The 24962-nt window shown below is 50.6% G+C and overlaps 2 protein-coding genes across 3 annotated transcripts in view; one reads left to right on the forward strand and one right to left on the reverse strand.

Annotated features, from left to right (window-relative positions):
- The first annotated feature begins 119 nt into the window (after positions 1 to 119).
- On the forward strand, positions 120 to 17618 carry ACSBG2 (acyl-CoA synthetase bubblegum family member 2). 2 transcript variants are annotated; one of them, XM_075444018.1, is made up of 15 exons: positions 120 to 207; positions 4483 to 4612; positions 7117 to 7196; positions 7772 to 8013; positions 9029 to 9117; positions 9674 to 9794; positions 10246 to 10326; positions 10813 to 10962; positions 11149 to 11325; positions 11933 to 12114; positions 12378 to 12611; positions 13297 to 13514; positions 14431 to 14570; positions 15525 to 15771; positions 16032 to 17618. In XM_075444018.1, exons 2-15 carry the CDS (start codon positions 4488 to 4490, stop codon positions 16145 to 16147), a joined length of 2202 nt encoding a protein of 733 aa, XP_075300133.1. In that variant the 5' UTR covers positions 120 to 207; positions 4483 to 4487; the 3' UTR covers positions 16148 to 17618. The 2 variants fall into 2 exon arrangements, with proteins under 2 accessions (XP_075300133.1, XP_009930524.1); XM_009932222.2 differs by lacking the exon at positions 120 to 207 and adding an exon at positions 4045 to 4111.
- Positions 17619 to 18411: 793 nt separating this feature from the next.
- Positions 18412 to 24962, reverse strand: part of MLLT1 (MLLT1 super elongation complex subunit) — a 32138-nt gene continuing 25587 nt past the window's right edge. Inside the window, exons 11-12 of the mRNA XM_075444027.1 lie at positions 23305 to 23376; positions 18412 to 22791 (exon numbers count right to left, since the gene is read on the reverse strand). Coding sequence (XP_075300142.1) covers positions 22663 to 22791; positions 23305 to 23376 — 201 coding nt within the window. The 3' untranslated portion in view covers positions 18412 to 22662. The remainder of the gene's footprint in view (positions 22792 to 23304; positions 23377 to 24962) is intronic.

Consider the following 24962-nt stretch of genomic DNA (forward strand, 5'->3'; position numbering starts at 1 on the left):
GGGGGAGGGGCGGGACCTCGCCGCCTTCCGACACTGCCTCGCCCAATGGCGCGGCCGCGCGGGTCTTTCGAGCGAGGGACGGAGGCGGGGCGAAGGGGAGGCCCCGCCCCTCCGGCCGCGAGCGCTCTAAAGGGCCGCCGGCGTGGCGGCGCGCGGCAGCTGCTGTCGCGCCGTGTGGGGGTCGCCGCGCGCCCGCCGGCTCCTGAGGTAACGGCGCGCGGGGGCGGCGCACGCGTGAAGTCCCGCCTTCCCCTCGCGGTCGGCTGCGCGTGGCGGCGGGGGGGGGGGCGGTTTCTGCCTCTGACGGCACAAGGCGACGCAGCGCGGGAAACCCGCCGGCCCCCACGCGTGCCGTGACAGGCCCCCTCCCCCCCCCGCAGTGATAGGGGAGAGGGGCCTGGGGGGCGGCCACGTCCCGCGTGGGAGGCTGCCCCGCCGGGGGGGGGGGGCGGTTTGCTCTTTCCCTGCGAGCCGGGCCGGCTTCTCCTGGCAGCCCGTCCACCAGTGGGGTGGCGTTGGCCCACGGAGCCGACATAAACAGCGGTTTGGGGTAAATAACCCCCCCAGCGCGTGGGGCCGGCCTGTCCCCACGGGAGGCTGTGGGGTGGGGGTGGGGGAGGCCCGGCCCCGTGGGCGCCTGCCACCCATCCTGCCCCGCTCACGGTGATGGGACCGGAGCCCTCAGGGGTGATGCCATGGAGAGGAGAACCCGGCGTGGTGTGGGAGACGGCAGGCCCACGGGTGACGAGTGGCTGAGGAGGTGTCCCTGCGCTCCCTGCCCTGTGAGGGGGTTCCCCGCTGCCAGCGTTGGTGAAGCGAAGGTGAGGAACCTTCTGGCAGCTGAGGCTGGAGGAGCCCAAACCGCCCTCGTGGTGCCTCACGTCATGGGGGGATTCACCCAGAGCCCCGTGCTGGCCTGGAGCAGCCGTCGGCATGAAACCCGGAGCTGGCCAGTGACCCCAACCACGGCCTGTGCGTGCCGCTGCCTCCAGCCCTGCTCAGGGTCCCACTGACAGCTCCGTTCAGCCCCAGCTCAGCTCTGACGGTGCCGGGCTCAGGCGTCTGCCTGTGGCCGTGGCAGCTGTCGGAGGTCCTTGGCGTGGCGGTGTCCAGGCAGGGGTTGGGGTTGTTTCCTCATGTTCTCTCCAGCGTCAGCGGCCGTCAGGTGGTTTCCCAGCACGGCCCGTGGTCAGTGGCGCTGCCCGGGAGGAAACCTTTAGTGCTTGGGAAGCTTTCGTCACTGCTGTTTTAAAAATGGAATTTATCTAATAGAGGAAGAGTGGGTTGCTCAGCTTCTGTTTCCTCACTCAGTAAATCTTTAAAGAAAACAAAGGAACAAAAAGGCCAAGTTTCAGTTTTGGTGGAAATGTGGAAAGGCAGCGAGGCGATCTCCTGAAGCTGATCAGCATGGTGATAGCTGGGCTGGGTCGAACATGGGGTCTTCACCAGAAAAAGGAGAAGAAACCAGCAGCGGGAAGCAAGGTGGGCCGCGCTGGAGAACGCCAAGCTGACTCACAAACATGTGCACTAGTTTGGATTTGATCTGATGTTTTTTTGAAGCCCTGTGTGTGTTTTAAGTAGAGGCGTGTCCAGAGCCGGTTATAAACGGGACTTCCACTCCTGCCCCACTGACTGTCACGAGTTTGCACGTAGTGAGGCTGCTGCTCTGTTTTGTCAGCGAAGCTCCGCAGCGGTTTCAGTGAAGTCGTTCACCAACTCCCGTTTCTAGGACACCGTGCTGCCTCGAAGCAGAAGTTCCCTTTGTATTTAAATGAAGCTGTCACACAGGCTTAGTTGAAGGGGAGGTTTCTCTCAGCAGGTGTTTGTTTGGGTGCGTGTCCTGCATGTGCATCGCAGTCTGGTACCTCCTCTGGCAGCGGCGCGGGGCCGGAGAGGAGCATTTGTGATCCCATTCACCCCAGTAAGCTCCTGGGAGTGTCAGCCTGGTGCTGGTGAGTGCGCGTGTTTTCCAGTGTGCCGTGTGCCACAGCCGTGCTCGTAGCTGAGGGCTAGAGGAGGAGCAGGCTCACTGCAGTGCTGAGCAGAGCCAGTGAGACTATATATATATATATCAACAAAGATTTGTTTCTGACCTCAATTTGTTGTATAAAATGCATGACTGACTGGGGATTCCTATGGCCCGCGTTCACACGGAAACTTGCACAACCAGGCTGCGCTTCAGCTTTCTGCTCGCGCGCTGCTGTTTCATGGCGTAAGCGTCCCTGGGCGCTCCAGAAGTTCTGTTGCTGCTCTCCAGGCGTTGAGGGCTGTCTGGCGTTAGCACCCAGATTCCCCTGGCAGAGCCCATCCCGCTGCGTGTGCTGGGGACAGGGATGTGCTGGTGTGTGCAGCCCCGTGTCCTTGGTCTTTGTGCCATACCTGGGGTACCCACGCTTGGGCACCAGGTGCCCATCAGCAGGAGACCCTGTGGTCAGGGGGTCTCGCTGAAGAGCACGTGCATGGAGCAGCGAGGGCAGAATGCAGTTACGGTCTCTACCATGAGGCACTTTTTCCTCTCGAACAACTGGGGGCGAGGCACAAACCCGCAGCCCACCAGCCGAAACGCCCGTCTGGGAGGCGAGACTTCTGCTTTTCTTTGCCCGACGTGTTTCCAACCAACCTCCGCCACCCAAGAGCTTGCCCGGCTGTGCTGCGACATAGCTGGCATGAGGGCACCTCCACCCTTTTCTTTCTCTTGAAACTTTCTTGCTGCATTAAAGAGCAGATGGCAAGAGAAAGGCTAGAATTAGCACAGAGAGAAAAGCTCCCTTCAGCGGCACGGGGGAGCCTTGAACTCCCTGTTGTGGGGTGCTGGGAGGGAAGGTGGGTACAGTAGTGCAAAAGGGGGTCGAGCCCAGTGACAGCTTCTATGTTATGTTCCTCCTTGCCTTGCACCGAGGTATCTGCTTGAGCAAGAGAGGTGGTGGTGGCACCTCCGGCAGGCCCCGCGCAGCCTGGTAGCCGGCATGCTCTTCCAGACGTGGGTCTGAGTTTCTCCAGGCTGAGGAGGGGACTAAACCCAGGTTCCGCACGTCCGGGTGGCTGCTGCTTGCACTGTGCTGCTCTGTACAGGTGACATCCCTTTTCTCACAGCTGTGTCATTAAAAAAAAAAAAAAAAAGAAAACCCAAAAAAAACCCCACCAAAAAAACAATAAACCACTGGTTTTGCCTAGAATGGGGCAATGGGTGACATCTGCCAGTTATCTCGGAGCTGCAGAGATGGGATTTTTGGAGACGCCCCTCATGAACTGAACTATTTTGCGCTGTGAATTGTCGGCTGTAGCAGAGCGTGGCGTGAGCAGCAACGTGTCCTTGCGCGGAGGAGGAGGAGGAAGCGGAAGGGGTGATGGATGTGCTTTGCTGGGCTGGAGGCAGGTCTGCCTGCTGCGAATTGCAGCTGGCCGCGGCTTTCCCCACCCGTCAGAGGCAGGAGGCTGCAGCTCGGCTGTCGCGGAGTCGTTCGATCAAAGGGCTCTTTCCTTTTGCCCCTGTCTGTCTGTCCTGTTCAGACAAGCGCGCTCGTCACGTTGCCAGCTTTAAACTGCGTCTGGTACAAAACAGGATGCTAACATCCACTCTTTAAACAGATCAGGGGCAATGAGACTCATCTCCAATCAGTTAGACATTCCTTGAAACGATTAAAGCGCACCCTGGCAAGTCAAAAGCATCAAAGGCTTTTGACGGATGTAAACCTTAAAACCAGCGTTGGTTTCAGCGTTAGCAAACACTTTGTTTAGATGATGAAATCCCCCAAGGACAAAGTACTGAAAGCGGTGTAGGAGCCGCCGAAAACACAACGGCTGCAGAAGCGCCGATTTTTACGGGAACAGGTTAAATCCCCGGGGTGTTGCAGGGCTGTGTCCCCTGTGGGGGACCCCAAAGCCCCGTGGTGCCCAAGGCTGGGGGGGCAGGCGCGGGGCCAGGGCTTCCTTAAGAGGCGGCAGTGTGGGGTGACAAGCCGCTTCCAATTGCGAGGCAGGCAGCACATGACATAAGATGCTCCAGATCTGCCTCCTGGGCGCTAGTTTAAAAATAAAGGATATTACACGTCGGCGCTGGTCCGGAGCGGCTGCGGGAGGAGAGGCTGCACAAAGGCGGAGGCGATGCGTTGTAAGGCTGGACCTGGAACCCTGCGGTGACTGGGCTGGGGGGGGCTGAAAGCCGAGGGGGAACGTTTGGGGCAAAGGGAGGGTAAAATTTCAATTGTCAGGCTCGCGGTGCTCTTTCAAAGCTGTGATTGTCACGCTTGTTTTGGGTGTGGGAACGGATCTGTCGTCTACTGCCGATCAGGTTTTTGGAATGAACTCAGTGCGATGCGGAGCGCTCTGCGTCCGCTGGTAGAATTTACCGTATTTCAGGCAAATAGAGCCGCTCGAGTCATGCCTGCTTTGGGACCGCCTCGGTCAGATGGCTACATCAATGGAAGCCAATTTCACTGTAGCGGTTGATTGTATTTTAATTTTTAAAACCTGTTTTTACAGGGACAATGCTGTGTGAGTCAGATGCACGTATGGCGCTTGCGGAACCAGTCCCCACGGCTTATTTTAATTCGGCTCCTCAGGGGAACGGTGAGGTCTCGCTGGATGATGTACTGCTCGACTCTTCAACTAGGTTTGTCCAATTTAAGATTTTATTTTCTCTGTGGTGACTCGTATACATAGGATATGGTTTGTATTCTGTCACGTTTACTTGGATTAAGTAAGAGGTTTTTGGAAGAAGTGTCAGACATTTGTTACTACTTCCAAAATCCAAAAGCTGAATCTACAATTTTGCCCTCTCAGAAGAAGAGGACCAGAATTAAATTTGTTGTACATAGCTACCACATGGAGTACAGAGCTTGAAGCAGTGTGTATTTAATATAAACTTAAAGCTTGGGAAAGGTAGCATATTCTGCATAGTCAGAAAGATCATGTCTTATAGAGGAACTTGGCCTAATTGTTAACCTGTGTAATTGGGAGGGCACTCATCACCTGCTTAGAATACCTAGCAAGTACCACATGGTTTGCAAAGTGTTGCTGTGCTGTAACCAGAGAGGCGTGCCTCTGAAGGGGATGATCAGTGTGCAGTACCTATGCTGATTTTTACTAAACTCCTGTTAGTCTGAAATCTAAGCAGCCTCTTCCTAAAGAGCAGATTAGTAGTGAAGGGTCTGTATCTCGCCACAGGGTCATGGGATATAGCTGACAGGCTTCCAAAAAAACCTCTTTACCAGCTTTTTTTTCAGGCTGCGTTTGAATTACATGTAGTAAGGGGGAGAAAAAGATGACTTCATTCACTGTAAGGGAAAAAGCTGGGGCTTTTTTGCTCTTAGTGCTGGGTAATTTGCATGCTTTGATCATAAAAGCTGGTGGAGAAATGGTGCGGAACTGTTGCAACCGAGGATTAATTTGTGCTGAAAAATGCTCTCAATAATGAGAAGGAAATGCGTAGTAGGGAACAACCTGTAATCCCTTTGGGGGAAATAAAGAAAAAAAAAAAATTTTATATACTTCCCTCTGGTTTCTAGTTTGCAGATTAAGAGAAGCAGTTCTGCTTTTGGGCAGTACATGGGAGGAGCCATGTTGATAAATCTGCTCTGTGCCTTAAACCTTATCGTATGCCCAAAGCAATAATAGTTGACTGTCCCCTAGAAATTCAGAGAAACAGTAAAACAGAGGGAAGCAATTTACCCCTTACACTGAATTCCCACAGTGCCTTGTGCTGTTTGTCCTCTCTTTGGCCTAGTAGAAAGGGAAGAAAGAGCAGGGCTGGGTGGGACCCCTGGCTGAGGGGTCTGATGGGGCCGGAGGAGCTCCTGCCTGTGTGCAGGGGCGGTCCGATCATGACAGGCAGATATTCTGGGGGTTCTTTTTTCCTTTCAAAGCTGCCCCTGCAGAGCGGCTGGGGCCATTGTGATGTCAGGGCCCTGCAGCCCTTGTAGAAGACCTGGGAGCTAGTGCTGGAGAGAAACCTTACACCAAGCACTGCCATGGGGAAGAGTAAACACCAAGCACTGGCGTAAGGAAACAAACACCATCATGGCCGGGAGTGAAGGGCCCTGGGAGCGCTGTTTGGCAAGGCAAGGTGGAAACTTTGGTTCTCTGGCATATAATCTTGGGTCGACTAAAACTTGGACCTTCGCGCTATGCCGATGGTCCAAGCAGGGTATTGCCCAGGGTAGGGGAACAAGCATCGTCTGCCTCTAGGTTGGAGGGTGGGATGTCCTAGGGAGCGGAGCACCGGGACTCGAATACCAGATCTCACAGGGTCTGGCTTCCAACTTGTGGTCTGAAGGGGAACATGCGACTTGATTATTGCTTATCCTCATCACTTAATGACTGTGAGAAAGTCTCTCTTGGGAAGGGATGGAGGAAGAACAGTGTTGCACACGCTGGGAGGTGGCTTTTTGCCAGATCTTGCGAGGTTGAACGTAAAAGGGGCAACGTTCAGCTGGCACCGCAGGACGAGGTCCTGGTGAGGAGCATGGCTGAAGCACACGGGGGGATGCGCCTGTTGCCATTTCTTCACAAACATCTGGTGGGAGCCCCATGCACTAGCTTTATTAGGAATACCTAAGAATAAGATTTCCTGATAAATCAGTTTCCTGCTCTTCAGCTGGCCTGGCTTTCGGTAGGAGATCCTGGAGGGTTTCCCTGCAGGGAGGCCGGTCAGGGCGATTGCTGTGCTGCCTGGGAGAGCGGCCGCTGGGGCTTCCCCTTGCTTGGACTCATATTGCAGACAGGAGATAAGCACCAGATCCGTGTGCCCCTGCCTGCCCCCTTCCTCCTCACTGCTGGAGACGCTTCGTTTCGGGCAGCTAGAGCGGACCTCTGGTATTAAATTATCACTGTTTTCTGGACAATGTGTTTATGGATTCTTCTGCAGCTTATCTGAAACACTAGCTACGATTAGGACAACATGGGTGTGTTTAAAAGCAGTGCAGACAAAGCTCGCACAGTCTCTGAGAGGGAACCTGTTTGGTTGCCATAGCCGTGCAGGCTAGTAAAATTAATAAAGTCACTTGCAGAACATCAGGAACCACTCTGACATCCAAGGACTAATAGAATTAAGTGATGGAGTGAGGATGCCTAAGGCGTTCTTCAGCCTGTCCAGGACTAATTGCTTTTGCCTTGCAGAACTGCTGAGGTCCACAGCATTGAGAGGGTTGAAGATACGAAGACACAGGGATGTCAGAGAGACACACTTGGTTTCAAAGGTAAGTGGAAAGAGTTTTTAGGCACTGTGGTGTGCATAACATTGTTATTGAAATGAGAGAGGAATTTATCAAACCATAACAGTGGAAGAAGAAGCAGCTCAAATTGCAGGATGGTCTGTCCAGAGGCCTTTTGAACTTAGACTTCGAAGCATAGGTGTGCTTGAAGGAGTACAATAGGTAGTGTCACTGCCGCGTGCTTATCTACCAGGTGGTAGTGTACTGCTTTCGGTCCTCCTTAAAAAACAAAACTCAAAAAACCCCGCAGCGTGTATGATTGTTGCAGGAAGCTGCCACCTTACCAGTACAAGAGCTTTAGGGCAGCCAAGCAGGGGGATGTAAATGGGAAATGATTTAACAAAATTTTGAAAGGGCTCTAGTGGCTTCATCTATTAGTCCTGGTCTGAAATACTGGGAGTCGTATGGCAAACTTGCCAAGAATAAAAGGTCAAAAAAGGGGTGCAGGAGGAGGTATATTAGCATTTGCTTTCGCATGTTTGATACTGGTATTTGTATTTCTGTTGTGGCAGCAAGTAATTTCTAAATATAAGACGCTGAACGCTTTTCTTTTGAACCAGCCTCTTCACCTCCTGCCTCCAGTGTGTGGACAACACGACGAGATGGAGAAGTCAGACTGAGGATGGATGAACAGGGCATAGGCAGTGTGGCACCAAAGACCATTCATGAGCTGTTCCTGGAAGCTGTTAGTAAATACGGTGATTATTATGCCCTTGCATCCAAGAAGGGTGGCCAGTGGATAAAACTAACGTATAACATGTACTATGATGAGTGCTGGAAAGCAGCAAAAAGCTTCCTGCAGGTAAGCTTTTGTCGCATTCTCCTCGTTCACACTCAGTCAGTTTAACTGTGGAAATAGCTGTAGTCACCTATATCTGAAACCTGCAAATGCTGTGAGTGTAGGTGAGTCTTAAAGTGGCAGCGAAACACCTGAACATGCCATGAGCAGCTTGGTAACTACCGCAGTGTTTTTGTTCTAATTTCTTGCAAGTTGCTTCCACGTTCAACTAAAAAAAAGTACTGGAGGAAATGTTTAAAGCGAGGTGTTTGAGGTATATGGCAAATGTGGACAACACCCCGCATGAGGCATGTATATTTTAATCTTTGTGAAGAAAAACACCTTAAAGGGATGCTTATGAAACAGATTTTAACGTCCAAAGCGGCTGAGCCTTTTGCCTGTACTGAGTTAAGACACTCAGAGAAAGAAACCAACATTACATGTACTTACTGTTATCATTATCAAGTCTTACTTCTTGAAGTTCCAACCCCTCTGGTTTTACTCCTATGGTGGGATCTTTCAGTCCACATACTTCCATTCTGGGACAAAACCAGGGAATGGCTGAAGGAGACTTAGACTGGGTCTTCAACAACTGGAATTTCATGGCAAAGTGCCTCTGACTGTCACTGGAGCTTGCTGCACTTGTCGTTATTGATATCTGACATACCTACCCTGTACTAAATGTCTCGGTAGATGTTGTCTAACTTAACCTTTTGCCTTCTCATTCCCAGCCCAAAGGGAACTGATAACTACCTGGATTGCAGTTTTATAATACTGTTAGCGTCAGGGAGCCAGTCCTACTGAGTGCAGACCTGAGCAAATCCTTTTTTTCCTGCCTACTGATAAAGTGGGGCAGTGTCTGATGTGAAACGTAACTGGTTCCACATTAGGTCTTGGGAAGTTTTTCGATGTGAATTACCGTATATAATAGCATGAACTTTTCCCTTGGCATTGTGCTTGCAGCAGAGATCTGTGAATTAACTCTAAGCATCCTTCAAAGGGAAAACAAGATTGCTGTAATCTCATCTCTTGTTTACAGCTGGGACTAGAGCGTTTCCATGGAGTGTGCATCTTGGGATTTAATTCTGCAGAGTGGTTTATTGCTGACATTGGAGCAATCTTTGCAGGGTAAGAACGAGTGTCGTCTCTTGACATGCATTTTGCTTTCACATTCAGATAGTAATTTGGGTATTCATGTGAGAAGTGGTTTTTCATTAAAAAAACACAGCAGAACAAACCGAACTGCTTATGTTAGATTTTCGTGACAATAGGTAGAACCTAAACTCTCTCTTTACTTCATTATGAATTAATGAGACAAAAATTAATTTTTTAGCCAGGTGTTTCTCTCAAAATAAGAGGAACAGTAGGCTAATCCAAAAGTATGCTTACTTACACTGTGATTAAAAATATGATGGGAAAGGCCAGAGAATCACAGCACTGGATTTTGATAGCTGCCTTCCACCGGAGGCGTTTTGGTCCCTTACACCACTCTGACATTTCACCTGCCCTACAGCAGAGCCTTTGATCTCAGAATTAAGCCCTCCACTTCTTGTTGTTGTTTTATGGCATATTTTTCCTAAAGTTTTCTCCTCTGAAGTTTGAACTGGTCTGAATTTTTGCCAGCAACTATGCTTATCCTCTAATTTGATGTTTTGCTTTTATTTTTCTTCCTTTTCTTTTGTAGCGGATTTGCTGTTGGTATCTACACTACAAACTCTCCTGAGGCCTGTCATTATGTAGCAGAGAACTGTAGTGCTAACGTTGTGGTTGTGGAAAACCATAAGCAGCTGCAGAAAATCTTAGAAGTAAATACACTTTTTAAATGGCTGGGGGCTACAGCATCCTACTGACAGATGTGGGAGGGGAGTACCGGAGGGGAAATGCTGGATCTGAAACAAGGCTGAACTGATCGAGCCTCCTTGGTGTGCTCCCTGTTCAAGCCGGATGAGTTGTCACTAGTGCTAAATCTCACGAGAGGTGAAGTGGTGGTTCCACAGCTTAGCAAAGCCTTGAGCTTAAAATATGAGAGGCCAACACAAACAATTGAGCATCCTCTGTATTGTCTGGCAACATCCCAGTCCAAATGATTACTGTCTCTACTGAGGCTCCCCCGTTCTCTTCCAATAATACGGATGAGATTCTCTTAGCTTTGCTTAAAATACCAAGTAGCAGTGGCATTTCAAGTGGTGGGTTACTTAGGCTTAAAAGGGACAAGTAAGATTTGCTCCTTCTCACAAATCTCCCTTCTTAACACAGATTCAGCATGAACTACCTCACCTGAAAGCTATTGTCCAGTATGGGGAAGAGCTAAAAGAGAAGAGACCAAATCTGTACTCTGTAAGTACTGGGCATCTTAATGGCTCGTAAATACGGGCTGTGTTCAGCTGCTGGCTTGCCAGCAGCCACCACCTTCCACGGGACTGCCGTCGTGTGAGCCTGTGTTGGTTTTAGCGAGGGACTGCTTACCTCGCTGAAGCAGTGATGTCTGCTGTTGTTCAAACCTCGATAATCCGTGTTGGAAGGGAGGGTGCTGGCATACTGACCAGGCAGCCTCGGGGACTCCAGCTCGGCCCTCCCAGTGAATAGCAGGGTTGCTACAGAGCTAGCAAGCTTCCTCAGGGTGGACGCGTCTTTTGCCTCTTGCCACGCCTCTCGTGGCAGCCAGAAAACACTGTGGGGCTGACAGTGCTTATTTACAGCCTCTTCCAGATTCTGCCAGAGGTTTGGACGTAGGAAACAGTTCATTCTCTTCTTGTGTAGCAAAGGGTTTAATTTCACGTGTGAATGATAGCCTGTGATTGAGCTCTTCTCTTCTGTGTACAGTGGAGTGAGTTCATCGACCTTGGCAAAGATGTTCCAGATGCTCAGCTCCGTGAAATCATTGCGTCGCAGAAGCCTAACCAATGCTGTACGCTGATCTACACCTCAGGGACAACTGGACAGCCAAAGGGAGTAATGCTCAGTCACGACAACGTAAGCATCCTTTTGTCTAAACTCTGTGACCTTAGGTGGATGCTGAGGGAGGGTAGAGATCAGCTGAAAAACGTGCCTGATGTTAAGATCGCAGGACGTTGGAGACTTGTTTTGTGAGCTGCGTGCTCTGTGTTGTGCCTGCTCAGAAGAGCTGTCGCTTAATACTGACGTGGGTTCTTGTTGCAGCTGACGTGGACAGCATCGGTGGCCGGCCATTTCATAATGCTGACAGACGCCAAAGAAAAGCAGGAACTGGTGGTCAGCTATCTGCCCCTCAGTCACATTGCTGCACAGATGTCGGATATTTGGTCGGCAATGACATTCGGTGTGCAAGTTTTCTTTGCTCAACCAGATGCGTTAAAGGTAAAACCATAAGAGAATAAAAATCCTACACCCATCCACCTGCTTGTAGCTGGGGTGGGCGCTTTAAAACCAACGTGGCTGACTTCGCTTTCAGAATCATAAGATAGCTTGGTGTATTTGCGTAGTGACCGGCTGCTCCGGTGTAAGGGTCTGTTGGTTTGATGAGTATGGCCGCTCTGACCTTTGCCTTTTGACTCTGTATTGCAAGCGAGGACGAGCTGACCAAGTGCTTCACAACTGGGAGCTTCTTGGTGTCTCACCTGACACCAGTTCTCTGCCCCGACAGCTTGGTTGAGCAACGGCTTTGTATTTGCTCTGTCAACATTGCAAAATGCCATCACCTGTGGTGATCTGTGTCCTGAGAACTATTCTCCCCTTGGCGGTGCGTCAGCGTTGGCACTGGAAGCAGCGACCCTTGCTGCCCTCTCAAAGCCAATGTGGCATCTGAATGCTCCTGGGGTTCCTTTCTCTTGGTGGCACTGCGGCTGAAAATCAGCAATTCCTCAGGACTGATGGCCGAGTCCTAAGCCTCGGCTAGTGAGCAGTGCTGGCCTCAAGTCTGCAGTGAAGCGTTTCTGAAAGCTGTATTAAATTCTGCTTTGCCCAGGGCACCTTGGTAGACACCCTGCGGGAAGTGAGGCCAACTGCTTTTTTGGGAGTTCCTCGCGTCTGGGAAAAAATAGAAGAAAAAATGAAATCCATAGGCGCAAAATCGTCAGCACTCAGAAGAAAAGTGGCATTGTGGGCCAAGGGAGTCGGGCTGCAGGCAAACCTGAAGCGGATGAATGGGTAATTATGGACTACACTTAAGGGATGCTACAAATATGAGGAGAACTTTGCTGTCAGATCAGGAATTATATCCTGTAACGGGCCAGACTTACGGACAGTAAAAGCCAAATGTCGTGGTTGGATTTGAGGGTGAGCAGCAAAGGCTGAGGGGGGAGTAATTTTATTTTTTTTCTGAATAAACTAAAATAGGAGGAAGATGAAAGGGGAAAGGGGTTGATGTTCTACTTGGTGACTGAGACCTTGCAACCATTTTTCTCCTACAGCTATTCAGAAGTCCCGCTGAACTTCCGCTTAGCCAGGCACTTGGTGTACAAGAAAGTGCGAAAGGCCATTGGGCTGGACCGGTGCACAAAGTGCTACACGGGGGCTGCTCCCATTACCAGAGAGACGCTGGAATTTTTTCTAAGCCTGAACATTCCCGTGTTTGAGCTGTACGGCATGAGTGAGAGCTCTGGGCCTCACACCATCTCCCTACCTCACGCGTTCAAGCTTACCAGGTAAACACCGTTCTGTGAGTAGAGCACTGCTGGCTGGCAGGAAGAGCTGCTTTAAGCTTTCTCCTGCATCTGGCCCATCCATCTCGCCTGCTGCAGCTCATCCCCAGAGTTTTACTGCCAGTAAAAAGTCACCAGAGTGCCAGTTCCTTTGGCCACATCTTGCAGATGAAGAGATCTGCCACGGCAAGAGCCGTGTTACTTAAATTTACCTTGGATTCTGTAGGAACCAAGGGGGAAGCAAAGGATTCATGGGAAGAAGGAAGAATTAGTAATTCTAGCCTGCAGCTCCCTTTAACATGAAATTAGTAAATGCAGTACGACTCTGCTGTTGCTCTGAGTGGCTTGTTCAGTCTGCAGAGTAAACACCACCATCAGGAAGAGCTTGCTGCCAAGGACGTAAGTCTTCTAACTCAAGGCTCAGGTGTTTGAGAACAATGGGTGGGAAACACCGGGTGGGTGAGCACTGGTCTGCCTGCAAGAACAACTTTTTCTGTAGTTGCCCTTACATAAGCAGATGCCTTTTGATTTCATAAGCTCCTTGCTGAAGCAGTTGTAATAAAAAGCTGCCTGGCTTTGTTCAGACACTTGAGTTTGAGAGGGTACTGCTATGATCTCGCTCTGCTGCTCAGAAGCAGAAGTTAGGAGGGGAAAGATGCCATGGGTTTGTGTTTGTGTTCTCTTTAAGCTGTGGGAAGGAAATCACGGGCTGCCGGACACTGATTCATAACCCCGACGGAGACGGCAACGGGGAGATCTGCTTCTCGGGGCGGCACATCTTCATGGGCTACTTGAACATGGAGGAGAAAACCAAAGAGGCAATTGATGAAGATGGCTGGCTGCACTCAGGGGACCTTGGCAAGCACGATAAAGACGGATTCCTCTACATCACTGGCAGGATTAAGGGTAACGCATCCCCTGACTTTGTCTTGAGGTTGCACAGTGCTATGATACGATGTGTTCAGACTCTGCTCGTTATGTCGCTGTGGCTTGCACAGAATATTGAAATCCTTCTCCTGAAGTTTTTAATATGAACGTGGCTGCAGCGTGGCCTGCCACTGAGCAGGGGACGTGGTGTGTGACGGGAGGAGAGGGATGACCTCTGAAACCAGTCTGTTTGCAGAGCAAGGAAGAAATCCTCTGATTTCAGAAGCAGCAGTTAATGCTTTGCTGGCTTGTTTCACAGTGCCAGACCTGTTGAGGTCCGGCTGTGTGTACGGCCAGCTCCCTCCAGTTTCAGCCAGCTTTGCTAGTTAATCTCTAAGAGAAAACAACAGCTGAACACTAGTGTGCAAGTGGCTTGCAGCAGCGCAGTTCTTGGGACAGTATTTTGGCCAACCCCAAACAAATCTAATTTCATGCAAGACTTCAATCATCAAAAAGAGATAAATGGCCATGCCAAAGGGCTGCTTTAAGAAATAAGATGGCCAAGAAAGGCCGTCTCTCCTCTGCTCTGCGTCGCGCTGTGTAACTTCAAAAACTCTGCTTTGCCTCAGCAAATTTTTTCACTTCAGTTTGAACAGCTTGGGTGCCAGCTCACATGCCTTGGAGTCCAAGGTGACCGTGGCAGGGTAGCGAGGTGCTGTACGCTGCACCCCCTGTTCCCAAACTGCAAATATCTCCGGAGCAGCAAAGCTGATTCTGCAGCGCTGTCTGCGTGCACACCTCGGTCCCATCGCTCAGCGCCGGACCGGACTCCTGGTTCGCTGCCTGCTCTGGGTGTTGGGGACAGACTCGCTGGTTGATCGGTAGACACAAAGCAGCTATCGGGTTGTTTCAGAGAAAAGCTCTACGCATTAATCCAGATTTGACTGTTTTCCAGAGCTCATCATCACTGCGGGAGGCGAGAACATTCCTCCCGTTCCAATCGAGGATGCTGTGAAAGATGCTGTTCCCATCATCAGCAATGCAATGTTGGTTGGAGACAAAGCCAAATTCCTTGCTATGCTTCTAACGCTGAAGGTAAGGGAAAACAGGGTGGGAATCCACCTTTGTTGCTCAGTGCGTTTGGTTCCAGTGAGGAAGTTAATTGTCACACATTCTTACAGTGCCTTTAGAGACAGGAGGCATCGTGGAGTAAGACTTATTGTAGCTGAGTTGCAAGCAGCAGTTGAAACTGTACAGAAAAATGAGCCTTGCCACTTGATCAGCTGGTGGGGTGGTTCTGCTGCTCAGGGCAGCTCTCCCTCTCTGTACCACACAGGGCAGAAAGAAACAGAAGTAAACAACCTAAAAGTGAGACTGAAAAAAGAAACCCTCCTGCTTTTCTTACCCATTTTTAGTATCTCCCAGAGCAGTCTGGACAGCAATGAGCTGTCAGTGATTTTCTTCCGAGACGCTGGCGTTAAACTGCAGAGTGACACGGCTGTGGTGGCCTGCCCTGACTCCTGGCCAGAGACCCTGCAGGCTGCTGGGTTGTCAGGACAGTGGTAATTGCTCGTTAGCCAGACTCGCTGCCAACTGCCTCGCCCTTGTGCAAGAGGCACTGGGCCAGGCCCCGGAGGTGGTGGTGCTGTGTGTGTCTTCGGTGCTGCGTGTGTTCCCTTCCAACAGGCTGTTGTGCTGCTGCGGGATGCGGGGAGGTAAAGCTGCGGCCCAGAAAAAAGGTCAGGAAAAAAGGGCTCAGCTTGGGGCAGCACAGCAGGAACCTGGGAGAGGAGCTCTGTCCCCGGCTCGCTCCGTGGTGTGGACACGGCTGTCGGGCTTGCAGAGATCTGACAGGGTTTCATCTGCACTCTGCCTCACGCAGTTTTCATTTGAAGCAGTGGTTTCCATCACGTGTGTGAAAAGCGCGGTGGTCGATTAACGGGACGATTGGTGCTGGGGTGGGGAAGGAGATGGGGCGGCTTCCCTGGCTGTGGGAAGGGAATCGAGTGTTCAGCGGTGTGAGGTTACCTGTTCCGACCCGTCTTGCAGTGCAATGTAGATGTAGAAACTGGCGAGCCCGGAGATGATCTGACTCCAGAAGCTGTGGAATACTGTCAAAAACTGGGCAGCAAGGCTACGAAAGTCTCCGAAATCATCAGCAGCAAGGACAAGGCTATCTACGCGGCCATCCAGAAGGGAATTTCAGCAGTCAACGAGGGAGCCGTCTCCAACGCTCAGAAAGTCCAGAAGTGGGTCCTGCTGGAGAAGGACTTCTCTCTGTTTGGTGGCGAGCTTGGTGAGTGGTGGGTGGGGCAGGTGGGGTTGCCCCCTCCTCAGATGTTGAACAGACAACGCAGCCAGGACCCCAACACCCAGAGCTACCCCTGGCCCTGCCTCACTGTGGCTTTTCCACACCATTTTGGGGAGGGTGGGATGAATTCCCACTCCTGCCTCGCAGAACCCAGTCTTCCTCCAGGCTTCCTCCACTCCAGCACCGCTTCGTGTCTCGCAGCGGTACCAGCACCATTCAAACCTTCTGCTGTGCTTTTTCCGCAGGCCCAACGATGAAGCTGAAGAGACCAGTGGTGGCACAGAAGTATAAAGACCAAATCGCTCAGTTTTATGCGGATGTGGATACCCCCACCACAACAGAGACTGCTCTGCGGCCGTAGCGCCGAGGCTTCGTGCTGTGGACTGAAGCGAGCCTGGAGGACGCTTCCCCTCTGTTGGCCTGGGAAGGGTTCCCTGGGCACCGCTGAAATAAAGGGGGCTTGGTCATCTCGCAGCCCTTCTGCATCACTGAACTGTGCGTTTCTTGGCCCTCGTACTGCAGTGTGGTGAGCGTGGTCGTGCCGTGTTTTCCTGTGTCTGTGTTCTGATGCTGAGATATTCCTGAATATCCCTGCTTTGTATTTTCTGTTGTTCCGTTTTTATAAGGGCAATGCAATGTTTACCTTAAATCCATATTACATGTTACGTATCAACCAAAGTTTTCTTTTCCTGAGCTCAATGTAAAACAATCAGGAACTGCAATTTTCCTGCTGAGGGAGAAGGGCAGAGTTCTCTTTATAGCGGTGCACTTCCCTCCCCTGCTGCTGCGTGCCTAGCTGTGTGCTGGTGACATCCGACTTCTCTTTACCCACAAACTGTCTCCTGTCAAAGCTGACGAATGCTACGCGACTGCACGCACCGGCCCGGTGCGTGGGGAACCTCACCTTTGCTGGGTTTGTCTGTGCAATATTTTGAGTGTTTTACCTTCAGAGTTATAACGGAGCCATAAACTGTGAAGCTGACATCACATCCAGGGCCTGTGGGCGCAGAAGGGGTTTCCACAAAGGGCCTGTTCCTAAGGCTGTGTACAAATCCGTGTGCAACCTGGTGGTAGTTGTAGAAATGCTGTCCAGGATGTCTGGCACCGGGTGGAACTCCCGAGGGGTGGGTTTGTGCCTGCGCTCGTGGAGAGGAGCCGGTGCTGGGAACCCCGCTGTTCGAAGGCCGGATCTCTGCGAGGTCTGCAATCAACCCTTCCAGCACCCGTGAGGCCCTTTACGCTGGATCCACTGACTGTGGGATGTAGGGGACAGCAGCCTCCAGCACTGTAGGAAGCACCCAGTACCAGCAGCTCCCGAAGGCTTCTGAATGGCCCTGCCTGGGCCAGGGGGGACCGTTCATCCTAACAGCAGGTGAAGGATTTTGCTTGTAAAATGGCTTATTTCAAAGTGTAAATCATTACTTGAACAAAAGTGGAGCAGCTTTACTCCCTGGTTTGGGGCACTGCCTGCTGTGGCCAAAGGAGGAGCACCGGGAGCTGCCAGGTGCCTGGTGGGGAAGCCTCTGCCCCACTGCATAGTGCAAAGGGCTGCAGCTCGGAGCGGCTCTGTACCCACAGCACCATGAAGTACCGAGACCTGGCTGGGGTGGGCACAGCCGTACCTGCAGCTGGGGGAGTTATAAACCTGAAACGTTGTGTCTGTAATGCCACCTGCCTGTATGCCTACAGCCCGGGGGGGAGGGTGAATGCACGATTGTAACCGCTGCTGGTCTCCTGCAAGCATTTGTGCGCTCAGCTGTGGGGGTGTGAAGCATCCCCAGTGCTCAGAGGAATGCCTAATAAACAAACTCTGCTGGTTTTGTGTCTCCTAACACTTCAGTCATTTCTGCAAGATAACGCCCACCTCTGCGTGGGGTCAGGGTCCAGTGCAGCAGGGGGGAGCAGCAGCAGGTTCCTTTGCCTTGCTGCAGGGCAAGCTGCAGCCTCCGTGATTGTTATCAAGGCAGAGATCACAGAATCACAGAATGGAAGGAGCTGGAAGGGCCCTCTGTGGGTCACCCAGCCCAACCCCCTGCCCAAGCAGGGTCACCCAGAGCAGGCTGCACAGCACCGCGGCCAGGCAGGGCTGGAATATCTCCAGAGAAGGAGACTCCACAGCCTCCCTGGGCAGCCTGGGCCAGTGCACACAACACTGCAGCACACGGAAGGGGAGTCAGGCTCTCACCCCTAACCTTAGCACCTGCCCCAGAGCTTGCGTTGCTGTGGGAGACCGTTCTGGCCAGGGTATGGGAGCAGGGGGTGTCCTCAAAGCCCTGGGAAGCAGCGAGGGAGCGCCTGCACCCGCCCCAGGCAGAGCTCTGGCAGCTCCCTCGGGCTGCACAGACCTCAGGCGCCCAGACACGACGCTGCAGCACCAACGGCAGTGAAGCAACCGGCTTCAAGCTCCGAGGTAGTAAGGGCCCTCGGCCTACCCCCACGGCAGACTGAGCTTAACGCCACTTGGCTTTGCTTTCCCTCCTCCAGGCGCAGGCAGGGGCCGGCAGAGCTGCAGCGCAGCGCTGTGTTACTGCCTTCTGCCAGGCAGAGGGAAAATGGTCTCAGCCCAGGGCCCTCAGGAAAGCCTCACTGCTGTCCAGTCAGAAGCAACACAACGAACACCTGAAGTTTTACTTTTCCATCTTACTTTATTTCACTTTTTCTAGAAAATTCCTCCATAGTTCCACAAATTTAACAAAAAGTTTAAAATTCAGGACAAACAATCCTGTAACGTATTACAAACATGACTTTTTTTTTTTCTTTTTTTTTTTTTTAAATCTCGAAGTTAGTCTTGGGCCAGCTGAATTTCTTACAGCCGAGTGAAGAATTCATTTCCCAACACAACTTTTAAAATCCTCAAGTGACAAGGTATTTAATACCTCGGCTCTAGGCAGAAATACAATTAAAAATTATCTAGAAGTTGAAGTACTTACATTTTTTTCTCTAGGAGTGCAAACTCATCTTGTCAGTTTTTGATGGCTATTTGATGCCCCCAGGAAAGCGATACCAATCGCTCTGCATCGTTCTAGAAGCAACACTCGCACAAGGTGCGTGACGGCCGTCCGCAGCACCGAGCGAAGCTGCGTCCGAGCACCCTGCCGTGCTCCCGTGCCTTCGCCACGGTGACGGCTGAAATTTGCAGAATGAGGGCGACTCTGGTCTCTGCTCGCAGAGAGGGGGACAGGGCAAGCTCCACAAGGGAAGTTTCAACCTCTCTCACCATCAAATACGTTCAAGATCTGACAAAAACTGCTTCTGGATTGTTGCATCAATTGCTTTGCTAGTTCTGACGCTACCACCGCACGCACGACAGAAGAACTGGTGGCAAAATCATTGCACTTCCATGTATTCAGCCTGCCCACAGCACAGCCCGTCTCGTCACCTCCGTGTCCGATATTCCTCAGCCGGTGCTTCGGGATCCAGCCAGCCCTACTATCCTCTCTCCTTTTTTTTTTTTTCTCTTTTTTTAAACAGTAAATGTCAGTAATCAAAGCCTCAAGGCTTAATACGTACGCAGACCAAGACAGCAGGAACGTGCTCCTGACCCCTCTCTTGCCCTTCATACAGAGGCCAAGGACAAAGGAAAAGCTGTGTCCTGATCTCACCTCCACCACGACTCGGTTCAAAGCAACTCTGACAGCCTTCAGACTGGTCAGCACTTGTCCGTGCCTTCAGCACCAAGATGAAGGACACTGAAAAGTAACAGAATTCTGTCCATTTTCCTTGGAAAAACCATTATGGCTAGAAGTCAATTTTGGATATCTTTTTTTTTTTCTTTTCCTTTTTTAAACAATGCAAGCTACTACACATCCTCGAAGACCTGAAGCAATGCCGGCAGCAGCACTGCCACCTCCTTCCTATAGCACAATAATCCATCCATGCTCTCAAGAGTGACACAAGAACAAACACTTTACCCACAAAAACCTGTACACGGCATGTTCAGAACAGCATTCAGCCAGCCTAGAGAGTCTACACAGGGAACTCGTTCATATGCAACTAGAAGGGGACACACGGCGAGGCCCAAACCTGACCATCCGTTCTTTGCAGACTCATTCCTCCTGTGGTCCCCGACGCTACCACATACCCCAAAAAACAACAACTCTGTAGAACAACTAAGTACTTGCAAGAAACCTTTTAGTAACAAATCAGCATGTGCACACAATGGAAAAGAACTATTGCTGGGGGAACAATCCTATTTCAGGTTTTCAAGGAGATTATAAACAGTCTAAAAAAATCCATGTGTAAAATACTTCTTAGAAAAACCAAACAAAATTCCTATCAACGCTCATCAGACTTCACGAATGAAGTCGGTTCCAGGACAGGACGATGCTGCAGCCGCGGGCGGGAGCCCCGGGCGCCTCCAGCCGCGTTCAGGAACACCCTCCCACGCGTGTCCTCGGACTGGCCGGCGGCAGCGTGACCACTCGGATCTTAACACGAGAAGGGGGCGGCAGGGAGGCGGCAGCTCCGGTCCCTCGCGGGGTAACTCTGCAGGCTACTGATGGTCCCAGGATGGGCGACACGGGTGCAACGCCTGTGGGAGTAAGTTACCCGGGTGGAGAGAGGAGGCGAAGACCTTGGGAGATCTCACGCTGGCTACTGCTGCTGCTCCTATTGCTTCGGGGACAGGACAAGGCCACCAAGCCCACCCTGCACTGGGGGCAGCGGGCAGGAGGCACTGTGTGCCAGGGGCTGCTCCGCACGCCCAGGGAGCCGAGTTTGGGGCCGCAGCGACCGCACAGGGATTGCCTCCTCCACGCCACAGACCCAACAGAGACCACGAGCAGCTCGCACGTACCCACCACACCCAGCACAGCACACGGGCGGATCTGCGACACTCGTGGACTGCGCCCGCCGTCCTCCGCCGCGGCGCACCCACTGCCAGCCACGACAGAACCGCAGCTCCTCCTCTTCCCGCTGTCCTCCACCTTCTCGGTGTACATTTGCGCACAGGGTTTCTATCCAGGCTTGGCATTGTCCATCAAGAAAGAAAACAGCTGAGATCACTGTCGTGACAGGGTTTGCACCTGGCATGAGCTTGATGGGTTTTTTTTATATATATATATATATATATACACACACACACACACACGAGACACATGAAAGATGGGACAGACAAAATTAATGGGAATCGGGTCAACATGACCCAACTCAAACAAGCTTATCATCATATTGCCACTTCAGTTGATTAGTTGCAACATTTCCATGATAAAGAAAGGGGTAACCCAAAACAAGGGACTGCAATTTCGTAATGGAGAGGGGACAGCAAACCCTGGAGTGCTGCAACCCCCCGGCTCCCTCGCGGGGCGTTCACAGATGTGGGAGCAGAGGGCTCCTCTGGACCGCTGCTCTCCTCCTCGCTGCCTGCAGCCCCCTTAACATTTGGCAAAAGCTTACACACTGACTGGAAAAACGGAGCAATTCTTCAAAAAAATACTGAATTTAGGGAACAGGAGTGTACTACAGTTTTGATGAAAGCTACAGGACTTTCCTCACACCCGCCTAGACTAGCCTTGGAAGTCAATACTAGTTTAACTAGAAATATATCAAAGATTCTGGATTAGTGTTTACTGTTTCCTGCTGTCTCCTGAGCAGGCAGCGGGGCGGGAGAGGGAGGAGGAAACAAACCTGACTTCACTGGGTTTTCACATCAGCGTTTTCCAGGTGTGTCCCAAGATAAAATTCTCCCTTGTTTTGGTTTTCCCAAAGTACAGCCACTACTATAGGGGCCACTGTAGGAGATTCCTCTTTGAGAACATAGAACAAAACCAATCACTTATTTTGGCAAAGTTATTCAACACTGACAAATGAGAAGACGACAGGCGAGTCCCTCCCAGAGCACAAAATGCTTTGAAGATTGCTGTTCAGCTTCCATACACTAAAAATTGTCCACAAGAGGCATTTGAACAAGCAAGTCAAATCTTATTAAGCGCCCTTCCCCTGCCATAGCCATTAAAAAACAGAAGAGAAAAACACACCCTTAAGATCTTAAGACCCAACTAGGCCCTTCTTATACATACAGTACATACATATATATAATATATATATATAAAATATACAGCTTACAGTTTTGTAGTCCTATTACAGTTAAAGCAGACTGAAAGGAGTGAGACTTTGTTTAGGAGCTCAGATCAACAAACAAGACATCTCAAAACCCCAGCGGCAGACAGTAGATTCGAGAGGCCTCTTCCAAGAGCACCAACCGTCTCTGCAGGCAGCTGGAGGTCCTGCGTGTGGAACGACGCCCTGCAGGAACCGGGAGCCAAGCTACAGCAGTGCTCTGTACCGAGCCGCGGCAGAACTAACTTGCAAGTGATCGAAACTGGAACCTGTCCGCTTTCCTCTGCAGCGGACCAGCAGGACCCCCGGGAAGCCTCCTCTGCCATCAGTCTCTCGGCTAGCTTTGTAAAAGCCAATCTTGCTTACACAGCACGAACGCTTCTTCGCAGAGCTGGAGGAAACGGGACTCGCTGGAGCTCTCTGCAGGCAGGCTGGTCCCTAGATTTGGTGAAGAAAACATCGTCCAGACTTCTTCAGATCTCAGAGATGCCTGAAAATGTGCTCTTAAAACACAGTTTCTTGAAGTAAAACCAAAATGGTCACACTGTGCAGCTAAGTGCAGCACATCTTTTGCTCTACTCAGGACCTGTGCCCAAGCGTACTTATGAAGCTAGGGAGGACAGACTCAGCAATATGGGCGCTTGTTTGAAGCCTACAAGAAAGTGCAGCTGGCTGTGCATTCATAGAGCATGGCTGTTCTCTAAGGCAGTGCTTCGGGTGAATCAAGAGAGTAAGAAGGCCTAGTTCCATGGGTTCATTTCCTGGTACCAATAAACGGGATTTCTGGTTTCAAAAGCAGCCTGCTTCTAAGGCCAAGCGTCATGTTGCTACTGCTTCCAGGTAGCTCTGCAGCTTACGGACGGTTGTCTCATCCAAGGAGAAGAGGTCAAAGTCAAAGGTTGTGTTGGTAACGTTAAAATGCCCGGTTTCCTCAATGAGATTTACAATCTGTACAGAAAGGAGACAAGCAAGGATGTGTACAGAGAGCCCATAAAGATTAAGTACAGCAGAAAGGCCAGCAGACACAGAGCAACCCATCCAGTCCTTCTCTCATCCCTTCGGAATAGCCTCAGAGATGAGAATGTCTCGCAACACGAAGGGAATCCTCTGCCCAAAAAGCAAACCAGCTCCTCCTGCATGCCTGACTAGCTCAGTCCAGAAAGGGACACGGGCACATTTCTTTCCTTTTAAATTGGACCGAGAGAGCCCAGCTTTGGGACTGCTACCAGGATGGCAGAGGAAAGGTGCCCAAACCACCCTTCTGTATCTTTTCCAACAAAAACATTGCATGCACATCGGATTTTTTTTTTCTATCTATCTTTGCTTTCAAAGTGAACCAGACCCTCTCATGAAGGAGAGGCAAATGAAAGGTCAAGCATCACAGGGGTCTGGCTGAGACCCTTGGACACAAAGATAACCAGAGTACAAGAGCTTGCCAGAAAGCTGACAAATGATCTCTACCTGCTGTAGCACATTGCGCTCTCGTAGTGCCATAAGTCGCCTGTGAAGCTCCACTAATTCATCAGTGTAGGCCTGTAAAGGAGGCATGAACAGAAATAGTGACACACGTGGCATGTTTGTACGACTGCCAAAGCGACTTTCCTAAGGGAGGATCAGAGGAACTTGAAGCCCTTTCAGACATGTTCCTACTCCAAATTTTTCCCTAAATTTTTTACTGCCTCCTCCATCTTTATCAAGTACTGGGAGACTACAGACTTGACACAGATATGGATGGTCTGAAGACCATCAGCAAGACTATTTAATGACACCATAAATAAACACCGGTACCCAGCTTTAAGAAGTGGTCTTTAAGCTTAGAGGGCCTCAACAAGGTAAAGTTCATCTTGGTGAACTACAGTGCGAGTTCTTCATCAGCAGGTTGTACTCGTAAGCTACTCACTACCTGAGAACACCGGCATCAGTGAGCAACATCCCAGCAATCTGCTGAACAATGATTTGTATTTAGGTAAGGAAAAATTCTGTCAGGGCACTATTCCCAGGTAGTTTTACATATACAGCAATGGGAAATGCAGGATTATTTACAAGCTCAACATGCTGATTTTTCTTATGTAAGGGTGGTTTGTTTTTTTGTGTTTTGCTTTTTATTTATTTATTTAGGCAGCCAACAAGGCAAGTTTCTGTTGGCACACTAATGCTCACAAGAGAGAAATTCTTAATCTGTAAAGCTGCCCTAGAGTTGTTCATGCCTGTATCAGCAAAACCAAACTCATTTAAGTAACTGTATGAAAGCAAAAAAAAAAAATCCCAAATTCCTCCCCCCGCTGCTAAATTTGTGAAATCCACCCCTCCCCAGCACATTCACATAGAGAAAAGCTTCTTCCAAAACCAGCCCAAACACTACCGAACGCTACGCTTGCTGGGAGAGCTAGTGTCTTCTGTAAACCTCTGACAGCTGGAAAAGCTGATCGTATTTCAGGCACTCTCTTCAATGGGTCTCCAGGGTGTCCCCTTCTATCTGTATTAAGTAGTCTAATAAAAGATACTATTACCTACAAACCTCGCCCCAGATAAGCCATCTCAGCTACTGTTAAAAGTGGAAAATTTTGTAGCTAGCAGGAGACTCAGATGCAACTATCTCCAGGATCACACAGCTAACAGTAAGTGATTAACCTGTGCTGTATTTTCCTGTTGAAAGAGTGTTAATACGCACAGGTGAGAGCTACGGACCGACTCTTTGATGAGTGTAGTGTAAGGACTTCAAAGATTAGACTAAGGAAAAGTATTAAGCTCCCACTTGATTGATTTCTTCATGAAAAAAATCACAGTGGGAGAACCTCCTGGACAACTTGGGGTTTGGCTATCTGCTTTAGCAGCATGTACACTGCTCAGCTTCCCTTGGAGGCAAGAAAGAGGGAATTTCATTGAACAAAGAAAGGTTTCAACCAAACCACGAAGCAGAGCACCAAACAATCTTTGACTTCTATGATCAGAGACAGATGAAAACGGCCTTTTAATGCAGAGGCCCTCGCCACTCCAGCAGTGGCGAGGCCACTGGTTCAGAGGGCAAAGAAAGAAAACAATTTTCCCATTTTGCACATGGAAATGACCTGGGGTTCCATCTATTTAATATACACCATTTCTGCAGTGTCACTCTCCAA

The sequence above is a fragment of the Opisthocomus hoazin genome, chromosome 27, assembly GCF_030867145.1.
Source record: "Opisthocomus hoazin isolate bOpiHoa1 chromosome 27, bOpiHoa1.hap1, whole genome shotgun sequence".
Lineage (NCBI taxonomy): Eukaryota > Metazoa > Chordata > Aves > Opisthocomiformes > Opisthocomidae > Opisthocomus > Opisthocomus hoazin.

Bases quoted from the DNA above. Each gene is read 5' to 3' on its own strand.
- ACSBG2 (XM_009932222.2), top strand. The intron at 10,327-10,812 runs GTAAGTACTGGG...TTCTGTGTACAG, and splicing joins AGAGACCAAATCTGTACTCT to TGGAGTGAGTTCATCGACCT. The intron at 12,115-12,377 runs GTAATTATGGAC...TTTCTCCTACAG, and splicing joins AACCTGAAGCGGATGAATGG to CTATTCAGAAGTCCCGCTGA.